Source organism: Schistocerca piceifrons, chromosome 2 (genome assembly GCF_021461385.2).
Source record: "Schistocerca piceifrons isolate TAMUIC-IGC-003096 chromosome 2, iqSchPice1.1, whole genome shotgun sequence".
NCBI classification, from domain to species: domain Eukaryota; kingdom Metazoa; phylum Arthropoda; class Insecta; order Orthoptera; family Acrididae; genus Schistocerca; species Schistocerca piceifrons.
In genome coordinates, this window is record NC_060139.1 from 737,199,109 (window position 1) to 737,222,425 (window position 23,317).

At 42.7% G+C, this 23,317-nt stretch overlaps 1 protein-coding gene across 1 annotated transcript in view; it reads right to left on the reverse strand.

Annotated features, from left to right (window-relative positions):
* The window catches only part of LOC124777219 (protein takeout), a 69,466-nt gene extending 52,312 nt beyond the window's left edge, over window positions 1-17,154 (reverse strand). Inside the window, exon 1 of the mRNA XM_047252538.1 lies at window positions 16,949-17,154. Coding sequence (XP_047108494.1) covers window positions 16,949-17,057 — 109 coding nt within the window. The 5' untranslated portion in view covers window positions 17,058-17,154. The remainder of the gene's footprint in view (window positions 1-16,948) is intronic.
* Window positions 17,155-23,317: the final 6,163 nt, after the last annotated feature.

A 23,317-nucleotide genomic window follows, 5' to 3' on the forward strand; every position in this document is an offset into this window, starting at 1 on the left:
ATTCGTGCGGGCGAGAAAGCAAAATGGGGCAAAAATTAGTCTTGTCTCATTATAAGACAACGATGATGCCCCACGTACACTACTGCTTATTAAAATTTCTACACCACGAAGATGGCGTGCTACAGACGCGAAATTTAACCGAAAGGAAGACGATGCTGAGATATGCAAATGATCAGCTTTTCAAAGCATTCACACAATGTGGGCGCCGATGGCGACACCTACAATGTGCTGACATGACGAAAGTTTCCAACCGATTTCTCATACACAAACAGCGGTTGACCGGCGTTGCCTGGTGAAACGTTGTTGTGATGCCTCGTGTAAGGAGGAGAAATGCGTACCATCACATTTCCGACATTGATAAAGGTCGGATTGTAACCTATCGCGATTGCGGTTTATCATATCGCGACATTGCTGCTCGCGTTGGTCGAGATCCAATGACTGTTAGCAGAATATGGAATCGGTGGATTCAGGAGGGTAATATGAAACGACGTGCTGGATCCCAACGGCCTCGTATCAATAGCATTGGAGATGACAGGCATCTTATCTGCATGTCTGTAACGGATCGTGCAGCCACGTCTCGATCCCTGAGTCAACAGATGGGGACGTTTGCAAGACAACAACCATCTGCACGAACAGTTCGACGTTTGCAGCAGCATGGGCTATCAGCTCTGAGACCATGGCTGCGGTTAACCTTGACGCCGATTCACAGACAGGAGCGCCTGCGATGGTGTACTCAACGACGAACCTGGGTGCACGAATGGCAAAACGTCATTTTTTCGGATGAATCCAGGTTTTGTTAACAGCATCATGATGGTCGCTTCCGTGTTTCTTGACATCGCGGTGAACGCACATTGGAAGCGTGTATTCGTCATCGCCATACTGGCGTATCACCAGGCGTGATGGTATGGGGTGGCATTGGTTACACGTCTTTGTCACCTCTTGTTCGCGATGACGGCACTTTGAACAGTGGACGTTACATTTCAGATGTGTCACGACCCGTGGCTCTACCCTTCATTCGATCCCTGCGATACCCTACATTTCAGCAGAATAATGCACGACCGCATGTTGCAGGTCTTGTACTGGTCTTTCTGGATAGAGAAAATGTTCGACTGCTGCCCTGGTCACCACATTCTCCAGATCTCTAACCAATTGAAAACGTCTGGTCAATGGTGGCCGAGCAACTGGCTCGTCTCAATACTCCAGTCACTACTCTTGATGAACTGTGGTATCGTGTTGAAGCTGCATCCAAGCTCTGCTTGACTCTACGCGAGGCGTATCAAGGCCGTTATTACGGCCAGAGGTGGTTGTTCTGGGTACTGATTTCTCAGGATCTATGCACCCAAATTGCGTGAAAATGTAATCACATGTCAGTTCTAGTATAACATATTTGTCCAATGAATACCCGTTTATCATCTGCATTTCTTCTTGGTGCAACAATTTTAATGGCCAGTAGTATACGTGGCGGACGGGATACTGCGGGAGAGAGATGACATTCAACGTTTCCCTTCAGAATGAAATTTCTTCATGGCTAAGAGAATGGGAATAAGAATATCAAATGGGTTTCCAAATGTCAAACCCCCAAGAATACTGAGATCAGTAATCCCACAGATTATCGTTAAACTACACTAGTTGGGGTATTGCCACAGACATTACACTACAAGTTGGCTTCCATAACTGGAATTAATAATTCTCCTTGGGAAACAACAAAATATAACTCAAAAATTTTCTGGTAATGAAACTGCACTCATGCTACACAACTTGGTCCTATTGTTCATGCACCATTGATGATTTTTCCAGTACCCACTGTAGCCTTAAAAAAGGATTAAGGAAATACAGTGGAAGGCTGCATAGGGCTTAACATTCCATCGCCGACCTTGTCATTAGAGACTAAGTACAAGCTCTGATTTACTGAGATGGGATCAAAAGACTGGTCTTGGCCATTTCAATGGATGAATATCGGTTATGATATCAGTGTTCGCGGGTTCAATTCCGGCGGGGTCAGGGATTTTCTCTGCCTCGTGATGACTGGGTGTTGTGTGATGTCCTTAGGTTAGTTAGGTTTAAGTAGTTCTAAGTTCTAGGGGACTGATGACCATAGCTGTTAAGTCCCATAGTGCTCAGAGCCATTTGAACCACTTTTTTGGTTATGACATGCGGTGAAACAGGGAAACCGAGGAATTTCCAAAATATGACAATTCTTAGGTGATTTGAAATTTTAGCCTGAACCAAGCCCCATTCCGCTCGGTCACACTGCAACGACGCTTCTCGGTTATCAGTGACACACATAAACGTCGTCGGCGCATAAGCTAACGTTTGGGCTGTAATAGGTTCTGCTTTCAGCGTCAGCATTCATGGACATGTCGTTGACTCCTAATACCTTGTAGTGCACTGTGCGTTTCACCGGTTTTCGTCTGATTTTGAAAGGAAATAATAACAACAGAACGTGAGCATCCGATGAACTATCCTTTCACAACGAAATAGACGATGAAATTTGCTTTTCAGTCACGTAAACCGGCTGTCCACAGTTGCGAAAAATTGACTGTTGCGTGAAAAGTTGTTAGAAAATATTGCTTGATTAGCTCATGTTATGTCATTAGATGAATCGATAGGGTGTTATCAGTGTCCTTTCTGAGATAGTATAGGGTAGATACGGTCATCAAGCACAGTACTATATGCAGGTTGTGGTGCATTTGGAACATGGAAAGAATCAATCAAAAACGAACCGCCGAAGACTTCTAGCTGTAAGCGTATGGAACCGTTACGGGTCCAAGGGATAGCGACAGGAGGACTACCAACGAACTCGTGTGTTATCTGGGTGTTTCAAAATGAAGCAAGATCTGTACATTCTTTATTTATGTTTGTCACAAAATTTAATAAGTGCGAGAATCAAAACGTTACCATTAGCGAAAATAAATTTTCCAGTCATCAAGAAAACTTATTATGCTACGCATGTGGACTGAGATCATATTTTGTGAAGACACAGACGATGGTTATAACTAGGCTCAGCGTAAATGGCACATTTTGGACCAGCCCTGACCTAGTTCCTTGTGCTGTGTATTTTGTCCCAGGTTGATGGAAATTTCTGGAGTATTCAGTGGCCGCAACGAGTTCCTCCAGAGCTAGCTTATTTAAATGTTATTTCATGCGTGTGAATAAGCAGGTCTACAAATGTAGTTCATGCCTCGTGTGATGTTGTCTGTATCTCTCCTTATCTTACGTTAATACACCGAAAAGCCAAAGTAACTGGTACACCTGCTTAATATCGCGCAGGGCCCCCACGAGCACTCAGAAGTGCCATAATACGACGTACCATGGACTCGACTTATGTCTGAAGTAGTGCTGGAGGGAATTGTCACCATGAACACTGCAGGGCTGTCCATAAATCCGTAAGAGTACGAGGGGATGAAGGTGTCTTCTCAACAGCACGTTGCAAGGCAACATAGATATGCTGGAGAACGTTCATATCTGGGGAGTTTGGTGGCCAGAGGAGGTGTTAAAACTCACAAGAGTCATTCTGTAACAATCTGGACGTGTGGAGTGTCGCACTGTCCTGCTGAAATTGCCCAAGTCTGTCGGAAAGGACAATGGACATGAATGGATGCATGTGATCAGACAGGATGCTTACGTACGTGTCACCTGTCAGAATCGTATCTAGACGTATCAGGGGTCCCATATCACTTCAACTGCACACTCCCTACACCATTACAGAGCCTCCACCAGTTTGAGCAGTCGTCTGCTGACATGCACCGACAATGGATTCATGAGATTATTTACAGATCCATACACGTCCATCCGCTCGATACCACTTGAAACGAAACTCATCCAACCAGACAACACGTTTCCAGTCACCAACAGTCCAATGTCGGTGCTGATGAGCCCAGGCGAGGCGTAAAGCTTTGTGTCGTGCAGTCATCAAGGGTACACGAGTGGGCCTTCGGCTCCGAAAGCCCATATCGATTATGTTTCGTTGAGTGGTTCGCACGCTGACACTTGTTGATGGCCCAGCTTTGAAATCCGCTTTCCGGCTGCAGTTATGTCGGAAATTTGATCTTTAACCGGATTCCTGATATTCACGACATATTCGTGAAATGGAGGTACTGGAAAATCCCCACTTCATCGCTACCTCGGAGATGCTGTGTTCCATCGCTCGTGCGCCGACTAGAATACCACGCTGAAACTATCTTAGATCTTGATAACCTGCCATTGTAGCAGCAGTAACCGATCTAACTACAGCGCCAGACACTTGTAGTCTTATGTAGGCGTTGCCAACCGCAGCGCCATGTTTTGCATGTTTACATATCTCTGTATTTGAATACGCATGCTTATATCTGTTTCTTCGGCGCTTCAGTGTATTTTCGATTCTGCATACCTTAACACCAGCCGTCCTCACTAATTTGATACACGTGTTGCAGTCTGTGAACGTGCCAAGATAACTACTCACCTAAATTTGACATGTCGCACTGAGCTACCGCCTGAAACATTTAACTGTTCACCATGCTTACGCACAACATATAAACAATTAATGCTGAATTCTCAAACTCTGGTATCCGCAAACCATAAATTTCTTCCGTCCGCAGTTCGTGGTCTAGTGGCTAGGATTGCTGCCTCTGGATCACAGGGTCCTGGGTACAATTCCAGGCCTGTTTGGGGACATTCTCCGCCCAGGGACTGGGTGTTTGTGGTGTCCTCCTCCTCCTCATCATCATCATCACCATTCATGTCAGGGGCTAGACTGAACTGTGTAAAAAACTGGACTGTGTTAAAATTGGGACTTTGTGCGGGCGCTGATGACACTACAGTTGAGCGCCCTACAAACCAGACATCATATCACATAAATTTCCTCTGATAATACACTAACAATAAATACGCATTAAGCACCTCGTTAAGACACTATATGTACTTGTGACAAAATTTGCTAGTAACTCATAAATTAATAAAGGCTACTACTAAGTAATCTCTTACCAAGAGTTGAAAATTTGTGTATATAACAAGAAACATTGGCAAAACAGTACTAATGGTAGTGTGGGTATAGTGAAGATGTGCGTTTCCAAGCTGAAGACTGGTACACTTGTTAACATGTAGAACAAGAACACTGTCATATCCACTGTTACAATATAAAGTAGGGAAAGACTTAGCCCTACTTAAGACACATTCATTATAAAACAACTAAAGTACCTCAGAAATTAAAAATACTATACTCGTCGGAATGACGTAAAATATAAGTGCATAATATCCACATTTTGGCAAATTTCATAAAGTAGGGGATGCTCGAAATCTTCTTTTCTACGGTGTAATATTTATGTAGTCTGTGTGTGTTGTCCTTAGAATAAGTTAGTTTAAGTTAGTTTAATAGTGTGTAAGACTAGGGACCGATGACCTTAGCAGTTTGGTGCCTTAGAAATTCACACACATTTGAACATTCCTTTGACTTACAAGGCTCCGCCGACTTCTACTTGTAAGGTCTTTGGACTGTTGACCAGCCGCTGGTGGTGAGGCTTGCGTACCTCACCGATACAGATACCCGTAACATAGGTGCAACCACAACGGAGCGGTATCTCTTGAGAGGCCGGACAAATGTGTGGTTCCTGAAGACGGGCAGCAGCCTTTTCAGTAGTTGCAGGGGCAACAGTCTGCATGATTGACTGGTATGGACTCGTAACATTAACCAAAACGGCCTTGCTGTGCTGGTAATGCGAGCGGCTGAAAGCAACGGGAAGCTACAGCAGTAATTTTTCCCGAGGGCATGCAACTTTACTGTATGGTTAAATGATGATGGTGCCCTCTTGAGTAAAACATTCCGGAGGTAAAATAGTCCCCCATTTGGATCTCCGAGCGGGTCCCACCTCAGGAAGATGTCGTTATCAGGAGAAACAAAACTGGTTCTACGGATTGGAGGTTGGAATGTCAGATCCCTTAATCGGGTAGGTAGATAAGAAAATTTAAAAATCGAAATGGATAGGTTAAAGTGAGATATAGTGGGAATTAGTGAAGTTCGGTTGCAGGAGGAACAAGACTTCTGGTCAGGTGAATATAGGGTTATAAATACGAAATAAAATAGGGGCAATGCAGGAGTAGGTTTAATAATGAATAAAAGAATAGGAGCACAGGTAAGGTACTACGAACAGAATAGTGTATGCTGTATTGTAGCTAAGAGAGACACGAAGACCATGCCCACCACAGTGGTATAAGTTTATAAGCCAATTAGATGCAGATGACGAAGAGATTGATGAAATGTATGATGAGATAAAAGAAATTATTCAGATAGTGAAGGGATACGAAAATTAAATAGTCATGGGTGACTCGAATTCGATAATAGGAAAAGGAAGAGAAGGAAAAGTTGTAGGCGACTATGGAATGGGGCTGAGGAATGAAAGTAGAAGCCGTCTGGTAGAATTTTGCACAGAGCATAACTTAATCATGGCTAAAAGTTGATTTAAAAATCATGAAACAAGTTTATATGCGTTTACGAGACCTAGAGACACTGGAAGGTGTCAGATTATATAATCGTAAGACAGAGATTTAGGAACCAGGTTTTAATTGGTAAGACATTTCCACGGGCAGATGAGGACTCTGACCACACTCTATTGGTCATGAACAGTAGATTAAAACCGAAGAAACTGCGAAAAGGTGGGAATTTAAGTAGATGGGATCTGGATAAACTGAAAGAACCAGTGGTTGTAGAGAGTTTCCGAGAGAGCATTAGGGAACGGTAGACAAGAACGGGGGAAAGAAATTCAGTAGAAGAAGAATGGGTATCTTTGAAAGATGAAATTGTAAAGGCAGCAGAGGATCAAGTAGGTGAAAAGACGAGGGCTAGTAGAAATCCTTGGGTAACAAGAGAGATATTGAATTTAATTGGAGAAAATATAAAAATGCAATAAATGAAGTAGGCAAAAAGGAGTACAAACGCCTCAAAAATGAGATCGACAGGAAGTGCAAAATGTCTAAACACGGATGGCTAGACGACAAATGTAAGGATGTTGGGGCATATATCACTAGGGGTAAGATAGATACTGCCTACAGGAATATTTAAGAGGCCTTTGGAGAAAAGAGAAACACCTGGATGAATACCAAGAGCTCAGATGGAGAACCAGTTATAAGCAGAGAAGGGAAAGCGGAAAGGTGGAAGGAGTATCTAGAGAGTCTATACAAGGGCGATGTACTTGAGGACAATATTATGGAAATGGAAGAGGATGTAGAAGAAGATGAAATGGGAGATATGATACTGCGTGAAGAGTTTCACAGAGCACTGAAAGACCTGAGTCGAAGCAAGGCCCCAGGAGTAGACAACATTCCATTAGAACTACTGACGACCTTGGGAAAGCCAATCCTGACAAAACTCTACCAACTGGTGAGCAAGATGTATAAGACAGGCGAAATACCCTCAGACTTCAAGAAGAATACAATAATTCCAATCCCAAAGAAAGCAGGTGTTGACAGATGCGAAAATTACCGAACTATCAATTTAATAAGTCAGGGCTGCAAAATACTAACTCGAATTCTTTACACACGAATGCAGAAACTGGTACAAGCCGACCTCGGGGAGGTTTTAGTTTGGATTCCGTAGAAATGTTGGAACACGTGAGGCAATTCTGAACCTACGACTTATCTTAGAAGATATATTAAGGAAAGACAAACCTACGCTTCTAGCATTTGTTATAGACTTAGAGAAGACTTTTGTAAATGTTGATTGGAGTACTCTCTTTCAAATTCTGGAGGTGACAGGGATCATATACGGAGAGCAAAGGCTATGTACAATTTGTACAAAAACCAGATGGCAGTTATAACAGTCGAGGGGCATGAAAGAGAACCATTGGTTGGGAAGGGAGTGAGACAGGGTTGTAGCCCATCCCAGATGTTACTCAGTCTGTAAATTGAGTAAGCAGTAAAGGAAACAAAAGAAAAATTTAGAGTAGGAATTAAAACCCATGGAGAAGAAATAAAATCTTTGAGGTTTGTCGATGACATTGTAATTCTGTCGGAGACAGCAGAGGACCTGGAAGAGCAGTTGAACGGAATGGACAGTGTCCTGAAAAAAGGATATAAGATGAACATCAGAAAAAGCAAAACGAGGCTAATGGAATGTAGTCGAATTAAATCAGGTGATGCTGAGGGAATTAGATTTGGAAATGAGACACTTAAAGTAGTAGATGAGTTTTGCTGTTTGGGGAGCAAAATACTGATAATGGTCGTATTAGAGAGGATATAAAATATAGACTGGATGTATTACGATCTTTGTCTTCCTCTACAGTTTTCTATCATCCCGTCCCTGTCAGTATTTTCGATACATTCTGCCGAGAAACTCCTCATTGCTTACCTTATCATTACATCTAATTTTCAACATTCCTCTGTAGCACCACGTCTCAAATACTTCGACTCTCTTCTGTTCCACTTTTTCCATAGTCCACATTTCAATAGCATACAAATCTGTTATCCAAACGAACATTCCTTGAAGTTTCTTCCTCAAATTACGTCCTGTGTTTGATATTAGTAAACTTCACTTATCCAGGAATGCCCTCTTTTGCTACTGATAGTCTGCTTTTTACATCCTCCTTGCACGGTCCATCATGGATATTTAGCTTCCTAGGTAGACGACTCTATAATTTCATCTACCGAGCGAAGTGGGGCGGTAGTTAGCACACTTGACTCTCATTCGGGAGGAAGACTGTTCAAAATAACACCCGGCCAACCTGATTTAGGTTTTCCGTGACTTCCCTACATCGCTTCAAGCAAATGCCGGGATTGTTCAATTGAAAGGGCACAGCCGACTTCCTTTCCCATCCATCCTTAATCGGATGGGACCGATGGTCCTGCTGTTTTCCCCCCAACCAGCCAGCCAACCAACTTCGTCTACCTCGTGGTCCATAATTCTAATGTTAAGTTTCTCGCTGTTCTCATTTCTGCTACTTCTCATTACTTTGGTCTTCCTTCGATCTACTCTGAGTTCATATTATATACTCATTAGACTGTTCACTCCATTCAAAAGATCTTCTAATTCTTCTTCTATTATCTGTCAGGATTTCGTCGTTCAAATATGTTGGTTTTTCCTGAGAAAAAACTGCGTGAAGTTCCTCTGGCAGTTAAATATGAGAAATATGAAGCCATCATGAAGTTTGCTAATAAATATGTCTCAGACCTGTACATCGAATCTTATAAGATGGTGGTCGATGACTAATCTGTTAAAGGTACTACATACAGTTCATCAGAAGTAGAAACCCAATGAACTTATTAACCTTCGATACTAGTCCCTTTTGTTATTTTGTCGATTTTTTTTTACTCTCAAACTTTTTATCATGTTCAGTAACTTGTAATGAATTAATACTTTGTGTTTCTTCAGTTACTAGAGTATTTGTCGTCATTGTATTAAAAAAATGAAAGGTGTTTGTGTAAGACGAGACAAGTACAATTTTTAAAATTCAGTAAGTATCATAAATCTATGTTTAGTTATGCAGTAAGCTAGTACGGTTTGCTGGTGGCCTAAATAAAGGCTGGGGAAAGACGAAACAGATTTAAAAAGTTTTTCAATTTCTGGACAGATTTTTGTGTTTTACAAAAAGGTATGTAAATGTATTACACCACTACCTTCAAATCCTTGCATGGTTACCTTGTAAAGGACACAGTCGAATTTGCTCCCTCGTCATCGACTGGGCGTTAAACAGTTTTTCTTCCTTCCTACCTGTTTTACTACATCCTGATCAAATATATGCTCAGCTGAACCATTCTTTCATGTGTGTTGGACACACATGGTAACGACCCGCTTGAAGCGGGAATTGGAACCTGGTCTTCAACTTTACCAGCGTAGCAATGGAATAACGATAATATTCAGTCCGGATGTAGGAAATTACAAACTACCTTACGAGTTAATCACCGTAGCAACTGTGTATGGCTCATTAGCCGGAGCAGGCCGGAGTGGCCGAGCGGCTCTAGACGCTTCAGTTTGGCAACGCGTGACCGCTACGGTCGCAGGTTTGAATCCTGCCTCGGACATGGATATGTGTGATGTCCTTAGTTTAGTTAGGTTTAAGTAGTTCTAGGTTCTAGGGGACTGATGACCTCATATGTTAAGTCCCATAGTGCTCAGAGCCATTTGAACCATTTTTCATTAGCCGGTTGCAAGTTTTTCATCTGGGTACCACCTCGGCGGCCCCATTATTCCAACCAGGGAAAGGGGTCCTGCAGTGGAATCAGAAAGACATCTCGTCGGTGACGTCTTCTCAGATGGTTGAGAGGTGAAGGCTCGATCGAAGGTAGAGAGGAATTTGCTGTGGTTGAGCCGGGGTTTGATCCCTCGACGTCTCGGTTCCCAGACATGCGCCTTACAGCAAGGCCACCAGGGCGTCGGTCGCTGGGAAGTGAGACATTAGCAGCAGGCAGGCGGAGGCCGGAAGCGGCTGGCCGCACGTGGGCGCTAGCGGTGCCCCTCACTGGCCGTGACCCGCTTCCAGAGCCGCACAGCCGCGCGGGTCAACGAACAGGACGACGCGCTGCCGCGAGCACGACGACAGCTGCGGCAGTCCCTCCACTCCGCAGTATGGTTCCCAACAAGTGCATAGCCAGCAGGAGACTTGCGTTAAGGGGTCCGTAATTACGTTCTTCTCTTAGGCATGGCTCCAGGAAGATAATCCATTCACTTTTCTTTGATACGTTCTTGTTGTTGTTGTGGTCTCCAGTCCAGAGACTGGTTTGATGCCGCTCTCCCCGCTGCTCTATCCAGTGAAAGCCTCTTCGAGTAACTACTGCAACCTACGTCCTTCTGAATCTGATTAGGGTATTCATCTCTTGATCTCCCTCTACGATTTTTACCCTCCACGCTGCTCTCCAATACTGAATTGGTGATCCCTTGATGCCTGAGAACATGTCCTACCAACCGATCCCTTCTTCTAGTCGTGCCACAAATTCCTCTTCTCCCCAATTCTATTTAGTACCACTCATTAGTTGAGTGATATACCCATCTAATCTTCAGCATTCTTCTGTAGCACCATATTTCGAAAACTTCTGTTCTCATCCAGTCTAAACTAGTTATCGTCCATGTTTCACTTCCACACATGGCTACAATCCATACAAATACTTCCAGAAAAGACTTCCTGATACTTAAGTCTATACTCGATGTTAACAAATTTCTCTTCTTCAAAAACGCTTCCTTTGCCATAGCCAGTCTACATTTTATATCCTCTCTACTTCGACCATCATCAGTTATTTTGTTCCCCTAATAGCAAAACTCATCTACTACTCGAAGTGTCTCATTTCCTATATAATTCGACTACATTCCATTATCCTCGTTTTGCTTTTGTTCGCTGTGTATTCCGTTCAACTGCTCTTCCAGGTCATTTGCTGTTTGCCTCAAGTGTTTGGATTTCCCCGAGATTGGCTTCTACCAGTTTTTTCATTCATCTGTAAAGAATTCGTGTTAGTATTTTGCACTCGTGACTTAGAAAGCTGATAGTTCGGTAATTTTCACACCTGTTAACACCTGCTTTCTTTGGGATTGGAATTATTATATTCTTCTTGACGTCTGAGGGTACGTCGCCTGTCTCATACATTTTACACGCCAGATGGCATAGTTTTGTCATAGCTGGTTTCTCCAAGGCTCTCAGCAGTTGCCTACTCCTGGGGTCTTTTTTCGACTTAGGTTCAAAATGGTTCTGAGCACTATGGGATTTAACTTTGGAGGTCATCAGTCCCTTAGAACTTAGAACTACTTAAACCTAACCAACCTATGGACATCACACACATCCATGCGCAAGGCAAGATTCGAACCTGCGACCGTAGCGGTCGTGCCCTTCCAGACTGTAGCGCCTAGAACCGCTCGGCCACCCCGGCCGGCTCGACTTAAGTCTTTCAGTGCTCTGTCAAATCCTTCACGCAATATCGTATCTCCCAGTTCATCTTCATCTGTGTCCCATTTCTGGAATACTGCCCTCAAGCACATCTCCCTTGCATAAATACTCTATATACTCTTTCCACTTTTCAGCTTTCCCTTCTTTGCTTAGTAGTGGTTTTTCACTTGCGCTCTTGATTTTCTTACAGGCGGTTCTCTTTTCTCCAAAGGTCTCTTTAATTTTACTTTAGGTGATATCTATCTTGCCCCTAATGATACATGCCTCTATATCCTTACATTTGCTCTAGCCATCCCTGCTTGGCGATGTTGCACTTACAGTCGATCACATTTTTGAGACGTTTGTATTCATTGTCGCTTGCTTCATTTACTGCATTTTTATATTTTCTCCTTTCATTAATTAAATTCAGTATCTCTTCTGTTATACAAGGATTTCTTACGTTCTTAGAATTGTTAAATGGCGCTGGGTGTCCCGGGTTTCAATACTGAGCTGTACATGATGTGTTTACCAGTAGTATTCTTGGGCAAAGAGACAATTATAAGAGTCTATTCGCTGATGATCTGGAGTATGCAAATTTCTCTGGGACGGATAAACTTGTGTTCACGAATCATGGGCTTCCGAAAAGTAGTTGACACGCTGCCTCACTGCAGATTTAACGAAGGTACGAGCATACGCAATAGGTTCCCACTCATGTGAGAGGTTCGACGACTTTTTAAGCAACAGAACCTAGTGCGTTTTCCTAGACGGCGAATGTTCGCTAGAGACAAGGATATGGCTGTTTGCTGATGATACTATAGTGTATGGTCTCGTAGTTGAGTGACTGTAGGAGAGTACAAGACGAATCATACAAAATTTCTAGTTGGTGTCATGAATGGCAGCTAGATCTAATTGTAGAAAAATGTACGTTAAAGCAGATGAGTAGGTAAAACAGACCCTTAGTGTTCGAACACAGTATTAGTAGTGTGCTGCCTTACACACGTCGATTACATATCTACGCGTAGCATTGCAAAACAATATGAAATGGGTAGAGCATGTAAGAAATGTAGAAGGTAAGGCGAATGGTTGAATTCAGTTTATTGGTAGAATTTTAGGTAAGTGTGGTTCATCTGTAAAGGAGACTGCATGTAGGACACCAGTACGACCCATTCTTGAGTCCTGTTCCAGAGTTCGGGATCCCCACTGGGGCATATTGTAGGAAGACACTGAAGCAGTTTAGAAGAGGGCTGCTTGATTTGTTACCGGTAGGTTTCAACAACACGCAAGTATTATAGAAAGTCTTCGGGAACTCAAATGTGAATCATTGGAGGGAAAGTGACTTTATTTTTGAAGCTGACTGCAGAACGATTCTACTGCCACCAAAGTATATTTCGCGTAAGAACTACTAAGATAAGAGAAATTAGTGTTCATTTGGAAGCATATAGATAGTCGTTTTTTACTCTCTGTATATGCGAGTGGAACAGGAAACTAGCAGTGGTGCAGGGTACAATCCATCACGCATAGTACTGTCGCTTGCTGATTATATATGTAGATGCAGATATGCACCTCCAGAAGCTTAAATGCCTACCATATCCTCAACAAGAGATGTTGAAAAGATAATTCAAATGTCCCCTTTAGAAAAAATGACAGCTATAGAAATATCAGGCAGCTGGAGGTGACACATTTACAAATGCTAGGAATGTAGGTATGTAACACATCTTAGTCTATGCAAGCTATAACTGCAGATGGTATCTATTTATGCAGTCCAGTCTGTCTAAGAATAATTAGTTTAGTTCACCCGAGTACAAAAGTGCACAATAGTGCCCGACCATCAGAAAACATCTCATTCGCCACCTTGGAGTAGAGCGATCTACTTAAGATCCCACTTACTGCAATACGTCGTGTGTAATTACCCGTTGTTTACAACTTCTACAATATATAATAATTATCACCGTAAAAGAAACTGACTATATTTGTTGTTAAGGCTTGATTGAGATTACACGGCGAAACACAAACACACACACTTATTTGGTCTTGAACGATGGACAACATTTTCCCCGGACAACATTTTCCCCAAAACATATCTCAACTAATTGCAATCCCAGGTTGCGACCAATTTTTATGGAAGGTTTCTATTGGTTGTAAGGAATATGCTGGAATTAGTAGTCCCTACCACTTATTTCCAATTGGGAAGCTATCTTCCCCACTACCTGCAGACCTGGTAATTGGCTCTATAAAAGGCCGCCAACATGTTCTACTCCTTGGAGACGAGAATCAGAAAAAGAAAACTACATGAACTAGTGAATTTCGTCTTAGACCTCGGGGAAAAGGGAACAGTTTTGTTTATTAGGCCCCCGCTAACACCTTCATCAGTTGAATCCTCATGAGATGCTGAATACGATTTGTTTATAGTACTTTTTCGTGCTATATTTCGGAATAACAGTACTGAAGCAGTAATCAGTAGGAAGGAACACTGCTTCAGGTCATAAAAAAGGCCGGCAGACAGATTCTTGCACGCTCACGGTGACGTGTCCGCTACGACCGGTGCATGCCGCTGCATTCGTGGCTCCCGCCTGCACCGTTACTCCGTCGAACAGAACTACTGAGTGGAGCAGGTTGCTCAGTGTCACTAGTCTCCAAACTGCACTCTAGTGACATAAAATCAAAAGGCCATCGCAATCTCAACTCTTAAGGACACTCCTTTAACTCTCCCGCGACTTGTCAGCCAATCCTGACCCTTCTTAGCACACTAAAGAGTAGCAAGTGGAACTGTGACCCCACGTCAGGCGCACATCCCAGACCTGTCAGACTGATCCTTACGGACATGACGATTGATCACTGTCCCTGGGGAGAATACGTGGACTCGGTCGTATGTATTGTGAGATACCGCAATAAATTGCTCCAGGGGAAATCTGAAAACGTCACAGAAAGCTAATATGATAATTATTAAACTGTGATGAAAAAATAGACATCGCGACTATTACTCCCAAACTTTTATTGGTGTTCTATCCCTCTGTATATCTGATGATGTGTCACATAAGAAATACAGCAAAGACTTATCAGATTTTTCAGTTTACGGCAAGTGACGTTCATTCAGCATCATGAACAACGAAGTATTCGCAATTTTAGCTATGTTATGTTACAAAGATGTTACTGTTTGCTCAACTAAGTATGGTGAGTCTTTCAGTGATAGTCTCACCTTCATGCAAACAAATATTTATCCACACTTTCTTACCGTTAGTGTCAGAAATAAAACAGATGAGAGAGGAGGACAGTAGATATTTTCATTACATTGACACATTTGTTGTAATTCTTACGACAGTGATCGTCTTTAAAATACAATAAACTTTTAGCCAAGAGAAGGAAATGAAAATGAATCTGAGATACAAGCACAGTCCAAATTAACTGTTATGATGTACTAGTCTTTCCTGCAGATATCACAACAGACTGGGTATTAAGCAAGGAACAAGATTTCGGAAAAGATCCATCAATAACTCCTCTATTGTATACATTGAGTCAAACGCTTTCTCGTGTTCCAAATGTAGAAAATTCCTAAAAGTTTGCACGACTTCTGCACATCACGTCTATTTCCAACTAAATATCGGGCTCTACTTTAATAGACGATACATATTATGTCTTTCTGATCGTCAGTACGCGTAAAAACAGCAAGGCTGTTTACATATTACCCCACAAAAAATGGCGCTGAGCACTATGGGACTTAACATCTGAGGTCATCAGTCCCCTAGAACTTAGAACTACATAAACCTAACTAACCTAAGGACATCACACACATCCATGCCCGAGGCAGGATTCAAACCTGCGACCGTAGCGGTCGCGCGGTTCCAGATTGAAGCGTTTACAACCACTCGGAAACAACGGCCTGCAAGTGTTACAGACCCTCTGCTTTTCCTGATCTACATAAACGATATACGTGATAATCTGATCAGCACTCTTAGATTGTTTTCAGATGATTACTCCACACACGTAATTTTGGACATTACCTGGAACAGGACGACGTTTAATGAGATATAAGATCACGTGGCTCATTTGGGAGCCACTGTACGCACATAAGAGGTAGAAACGCCCAAACACACAATCTAGAACACTGATTTAATTTTCTTAATTTTCACAAATTACTATTTTTGGCAAAAGCTCGGACACTTTCTTCAACTTTCTCTGCCTCGTTATGACTGGGTGTTGTGTGATGTCCTTAGGTTAGTTAGGTTTAAATAGTTCTAAGTTCGATTTCCGGCGGGGTCAGGGATTTTCTCTGCCTCGTGATGACTGGGTGTTGTGTGATGTCCTTAGGTTAGTTAGGTTTAAGTAGTTGTAAGTTCTAGGGGACTGATGACCATAGATGTTAAGTCCCATAGTGCTCAGAGCCATTTCAGCCAACTTTCTTCAACAGAAGACTAAGGTCGATTTCGTTTCATCCTTGCTGAACAACACTACTCTTGCGACGCGATAGCAACGTCCCGTAAGCGACCTTCCCTTCCTACATGATTCGTCACCAGGTATCTTATTACACACCACGTCATAGTAATAACGTGAAGAAGAAGATGGTAGATTACTCATTTTCCATGCCAATTGAAGGGTCGACTCTTGTAATAGTTTTACTAATGGACTCCGGCAGACAGCATTAAATGGATGACAGCAATAAGCCAACTCCTACAGGTAAAAGCTTGACACAGCCAAGCTCGCATAAATATGTATTTATTTACAACAAGCGGTTTCGACCGAATTTTCTGTACTCTTCGGGTCTTCAAAAATTTTTGTTATAAAATGTGTTCAATTTGAGTTCGACTCATGCCAAGTTGTCATTTTAGGGGCCTGAGGTTCCAGCTCAAAATGAACACATTTTATAATCAAAATTTTTGAGGACCTGAAGTGACAGTAAAGTCTGCCGAAACTGGTAGTTGTAAATGAAGAAATATTTATGCGAGCTTGGCTTTAAAAAGTTTTTACCTAGTGAAACAAATCGCTCAATTTCTCAGCACGGGAAAATTTCAATCAACTTCTACAGCTCACCACACGGAACAGTATAGACATGAGTTACGCACTTGGGTGCAAGATTAGGAACGGTTATTCTCAACGGGTACTAAGTCCCAGAGTGCAGATTGTTAGGCGGTACTCACGAATTCTGTATTGGCGCTGCGCCGCCCAAGAGGAGCCAAAGAAGCAGGCGGTGAGCAGCAAGAACGCGGCGGCCCGCGGCTGTCGGCGGCTGCTGCTGGCGGCGTCCATGTCGGCGTCCGTGGTGACCTGCTTCTGCTTCTGCCTCCAGCGACGGACTGCTGGCCTCTCTGACGGCCACGGCCACGGAACCGGTCACCGCTCTTCCTGCGGCAGCCTTAAAAAGGCGAACGGGGGCGCCGCCGCGTCCACACTCGCGCGTCTCGCCCTGGGCCGCTTCCCATTGGATGAGCAGCAGCGCTCGGCCCGCTGATTGGCCCAGGTCCTCTGTGGAAGGGCAGGGTGCCACTGCGCTACCCCCGTCGCTGCGGCGCCGGCGTAGGGTTGGTCCGGAGAATGCCGGTTACGCATTGTCGTCACGGCGACCACGTGCTCGCGCAGTGGACCATTACAGGATGCTCGCTATGTGCTCTGCGCCACGAATGGCTTCATTGGCTGGCAGTACAGCTAGACAACACGTGTCCAGTCTGTGACTCTCTTTGCACGCAGGCAGGGCGATCTTCTGCTTAGCATAAGACGTCCAGGGCGTGTAACGTTCGTACGCCGGTAGCGACCGTGTTACATAATGCGACAATGCGATTAAGTCTCTGGTATACGCTGGATTTAATACAGACTATCACACTGAGAACTGTGGCTAATTTCTAATCCTACGCCATGTATTTTGTCGAAGTATCGGGGACCCTTCCAGTAGCCATGTGGCGAACAACTGAAAGCCATTTGGCTAATTAAAAAAGTACCAGTATTGTTTTGAAATTTGGCCGGAGCTTGGCTTGAGTAAGCTGTAAGGGATATCCTGAGCACCCTGCACTTCTTCCTGTGCAAACACGTTAAGTCTTCAGTATTCCCGTAGGATGAAAAAGAAAACCGAGGATACCAAAATTTTAAACGTGGCTGTGCGACAGCAACCGTACAAAAGTATGATTTGTATAATACAGCCAACAGCTTGCTACGAGATTTAACTTGTCGTGGCTTCGGCATCGAGTACGGGTGTCTTCACCAGAAAAAAAAACCAAAAACAATTACATGTAGTGACAGCTGAAAACAGGTTTACGAGAAAAATGCTCTTGTCATATAAAATAACTTTCCAAAATCATATTTGAAACCATATAAAAATTATAGATATTGGAGCTGACGTAACAATGGTACTTGTCAGTAAAAATTGCAGCTACTTGACGTAGCATAATGTACGCCTCTGCCTGTTTCCTCGTACAGCTCTTAGCGGGGTACAGTGTGCTACTTTACGTAGCTACGGTTTTTACTGACAAGTACCATTCTTACGTCAGTTCCGATACCTGTAATTTTTATATCGTTTTAAATATGATTTTAATATGACTTAGGAAGTTATCTTATATAATGAGAGCATTTGTTAGTAAACCTGTTTTCAGCTGTTAATACGTGTATTTGTTTTCGGTTATTTCTGATAAAGACACCCGTAGTCGGTGTCGAAATCAGGTCAAGTTGAATCTTGTTGCAACCAGTGATCTAGGGGATGCGCGCTCTGCGTGTTCGGTCAGTGGGTTCCTGAATGAATGGATCAACACTAAACTTCAACGAGTGTCATGGGACGTCCGCCTCGAACAAATGCAACGAACAATAATAGCGAACAAAATTAGACAAAGAAAGGGGGACAGTGTCTTTGATTGATAGTCAGAACGCCCTCGGTCTCCGGTTCAAACCCCGCCTTTGCTTAAATTCTGAATAAAAATCAGCAGCAGTGGCAGCCGAAGACTTCCGGCATAAGAAGTCATCCCTCATTCAGCCAATGGCCTTGTCAAAGAGGCGGAGGCGCGGACAGAATTAAGGGTACTCTCTTGCCCTTGTGGTGGGAAACTGCTCAGCAGTGGTCTTGGATGTTCAAGCCAATGGAAACAACTGCATCAACGACACGTAACGTGTTTCCACAGGAAATATGGCCATAACTGAGAAGTGTCGTGATGACGTCTCCATTGGCAGAAGATTCCGTACAACTCCCCCATCCGGATCTCCGGGACGGGGCTTGCAACAGGGAGGTAACCATGAGAGAAAGATTGAATAACCAACGAAATGATAACGTTCTACAAGTTGGGGTGCGGGATGTCAAAAGTTTGAACGTAGTAGGGAAGCTACAAAATATGAGACGGGAAATGCTAAGGCTCAATGTAGATATAAAAATGGAAAGACGATAAGATCACAGTTGATTACAGAGTAATATCAACAGCGGCAGAAAAACGGTATAACTGGAGTAGAATTCATTATAAATAGGAAGCTGGGGCGGAGAGTGTGTTACTGTGAGCAGTTCAGTGATAAGATTATTCTCATCAGAACCAACAGCAAATCAACGGTGATAATGATATTTCAGGTATACATGCCGACGTGGCAAGCAGAAGATGAAGAGTTCAAGAAAGTACATGAGGATACTGAACGGGTAATTCAATACGTAAAGGGGATGAAACTCTATTAGTCATGGGGGATTGGAACGCGGTTGTACAGGAAGGAGTAGAAGAAGCGGTTGCCGGAGAATATGGGATTGGTACTAGGGATGAGAGAGGAAAAACTAATGGAATTCTGCAATAAATTTCAGCTAGTAACAGCGAGTACTTTGTTTAAGAATCACAAGAGGAGGAGGTATATCTGGAGAAGGTCGGTAGATTCGGGAAGATTTCAGTTAGATTACATTATGGTCAGACAGAGATTCCGAAATCAGATACGGGATATACACGGAGATAACTATTTACTATTGATGAAGAACAGGCTGAAATTTAAGAGACAAGAGAGAAGACTCAATGCCCAAAGAAATAGGATACGGAAGTACTAAGGAATGACGAGGTACGCTTGCAGATCTTTGAGGCTCAGTATGCAGTTCAGTTGAGGAGCAATGGGCACCTCTAAAAGAGGCAGTCACTGAAGTTGGAAAGAAAACCAGCGGTACAAAAAAGGTTACAGCAAAAAAAAAAAAAAACCATGGGTAACGGAAGAAATACTTCAGTTGATCGATGAGGGCTGGAAGTACAAATACGAAAATACAAGTCACCTAGGAATGAATTAAATAGAAGGTGAAGGTAAGCTTAGGCGAAATGGCTCCATGAAAAATGTGAAGAAATGGAAAACAAAATGACTGACTCAGCATATACGAAAGTGAAAACAGCCTTCGCTGAAACTAAAAACAGGGATGGTATCATTAAAAGTGCAATAGGAATTCCTTTGTTAAATGCAGAGAACGTTTAGGTGGAAAGAGTACAAGGAGGGCCACCCTTAGGGCGAGGGCTTACCTGATGAAGTGACAGGAGAAGAAACGGGAGTGTTGAAATCAGAATTTAAAAGAGCTCTCACAAAGACTTAACATCAAATAAGACAGATGGGATAGAAAACATTCCACCAGAATTTCTAAAATCATTGGGGAAGTGGGAACAAAACGACTATTCACGTTGGCGTGTAGAATGTATGAGTCTGGCGATGTACCATCTGACTTTCAGAAAAACGTCATCCTCACAATTCCGAAGATTGCAAGAGCCGACAATTGCGAGAATTATTGTACAATCAACTTAACGGCTCATACGTCCAAGTTGCTGGCAAGAACAACATACAGAAAATGGAATATATATATATATATATATATATATATATATATATATATATATATATAATAGAGGTAGGGAGAGACGGGTAATACACCATATGTTCAAGAGCCAAGAGGGAACATTAAGGGCGGAAACCAAGAACGAAGTTCTCGTATTAAAAAGGGTGTAAGATTGGCAGACAGCATTGCGAAATTCTATGCAGTGTAACGAAACGAGGCTAAAAGGATGCACTGTAGACTTTTTGGAAGTGCTGTTGCGTTCTCAGTACCCTTCCAAAGCCTACAGTATAGATGAGAGATTTTTCTGGCCAATTCGTCGGTGAAACAACTGTCCAACAGGACCTCTCGTTGCATAACCCTTCACTTTCACGATTTCCAAGAGATGAAAATCGCAAGAATTAACGTCCAGAAGAAAGTATGCCACAACAACTACCAATTCGCCGTGTTGCTCGTCCATGGAGCCGCAAGAATTCTTTTCTTTGATGAATGATGGTCATAATTGTGTGATGAAAATTATGTTGTTAATGGAAAAATTTTAATAGAAGTATTGCAGTAGCATTAAAAATCGAATTAGTTTGCTCTACGGGGAATTCAAATATTATGTCCTTCATGGGTATGCTGAAGGAGATACAAAACAATTGTAACCTTCAATGGGAAATAAATTTGAAAAGGGCTTGTTGTACGAACTTTGAAATTCAGGAACTACGAGATGATACACTCCTTAAAATACGTGTTAATGGAACATACGTGATCATCCTGCATATTGCTAAAAAATTATACTTCTTTTCTCTAGTTTTTTTCTAGTACAGATGAAAGTCAATAGGGAAGAACAAGCATTACAAACTAAAATAAATTTCTAGAAGCAAATGGAAAAATAAAACTACTTAAGGATGTATTTTTCGAGCTAATTTATGAGGTTTTTTTTGTAGTAAGGGAGCTGAAGACGATTGAATAAATAGGAAAAAGAGATAAAGAGAATGGCTTTGATGAAACAAGAGCGTTTGCAGGAAAAAGCTTCCCATGATTTTGTAAAGTAATGTTGAAATCAGAGTGTGCTACTAGCTTTGACTTGTACAGTGAGGCATAGACTTTTAATGCGGGAATTAAGAAAAAAAAAATAGAGAATTGCTTAACAAAGAAAGGAAGGTTGCAAGTTAGGAATTATTAGGTAAGAACTGGAAAAAAAGAAATAAATGAGGGAAAGCCTGGGATGGAAGTCGTAATCATGACCGTAATGAAAATGAAGTGCATGCGGAGGGGGTATGTAACCAGGCAAATGAATGGTAAATTGCCCAAAGAACCTCCTTGCTGAGTTTCAAGATGTAAGAAAAAAGTGTGACGTCGACCTTAGGGATGACATTAGAAAACATATGGGAGCCAGATGAATATGTGCAACTAAAGATATGTGCAAAAGTTTAGAGGAATCATTTATCCAGCAATGGATAGTGAATGGCTGATGAGGGTGATATTTTTTTGCATCTTTATTATTACAGTAATTACGAGTCAGGTGTTTGTGGACGCTTTTGAGTTCCTTTTAATTCCCATATTGTAGAGACGTCATAAGACCATGTGTCAATATGAATTAATTTGAACAGTTTGTGTCATGATAACGGAAATGTATCGTTGATGATAATGTCTTCTTTAGAGATTGTAATGACTGCATCCTTGTACTCAGTACTTAGGTTGGTGACGGTGCAGTATACAAAGAATAACATTGTAGTGAATGGAACTTTTTTTCTACTGCCTTTCTCCGATCTATGGATATTGTGAGAGATGTGTAACTGTGTGATTGCGCTTTGTTACGTGGTGTTGTGGGTGATGGTAGCAATGAAATGAAGGGAATTTCAAATCAATGTCAGTTTATACCCCACTCCTCTCAAATAACACCAAGGGAGCCACCGAGTTTAAGGTGCCAGCTTGACATATGTGTCATTATATTAACGCACTTAGACTTCTTTTATTTACTCAGGACGTGATCAGAATCAGACGGAATCAGTAATGCAACACAAAATATTTTCTCTCCCAGTTCCGGGTGAAAAATGCGGAATTTGTTGTGGGAAATCGTGGAATATTCCCGCTTCAGCCCCTGTTGTTTCATGAAGTTCCCATGCGTGGCGGCGCTATACGTGGTCTTCAAAATGGCGTCTGTAACAGAGATTCGTTCCAAGCAGACAGCTGTCACTGAGTTTCTTTCGGCGGGGAATCGGAGCGCCGCAGATACTCATAGGCAGAACGCCTACGGAGACCTGGCAGTGAAGAAAAGCACGGTGAGTCGTTGGGCGAGGCGTCTGTGATCATCGCAAGAAGGTCAGGCCAAATCTGTCCGCTCTTCCGTGTGCCGGCCTGCCGCACACGGTGAGATTCCTGTAATGTTGGAATGTGCGGATACTCTCATTCGAGGTGATTGACGGATTAAAACTACTCGACTGGACGTCTCTGTTCGTAGTGCTGAGAAAGTCACCCCCCAGCAGGGGTACTCAAAAGTCTGTACCCGCTGGATTCCTCGACGCCTAACAGAAGAGCGTAGAGAGCAACGAAGGACCATCTGAGAGGAATTTGTTGCACGATACGAGACTGATCGTGACAATTTTGTCGAACATCGTCACAGGCGATGAAACGTGAGTCCATCACATAGAAACAGAAATAAAACAACAATTCACCTGTCCTCAGCAGAAAAAGTTCAAAGCCGCACGCTTAGCCAGCAAAATCATGGCAGTAGTGTTCTGGTAGACTGAAGGAGTTATTCTGTTCGACA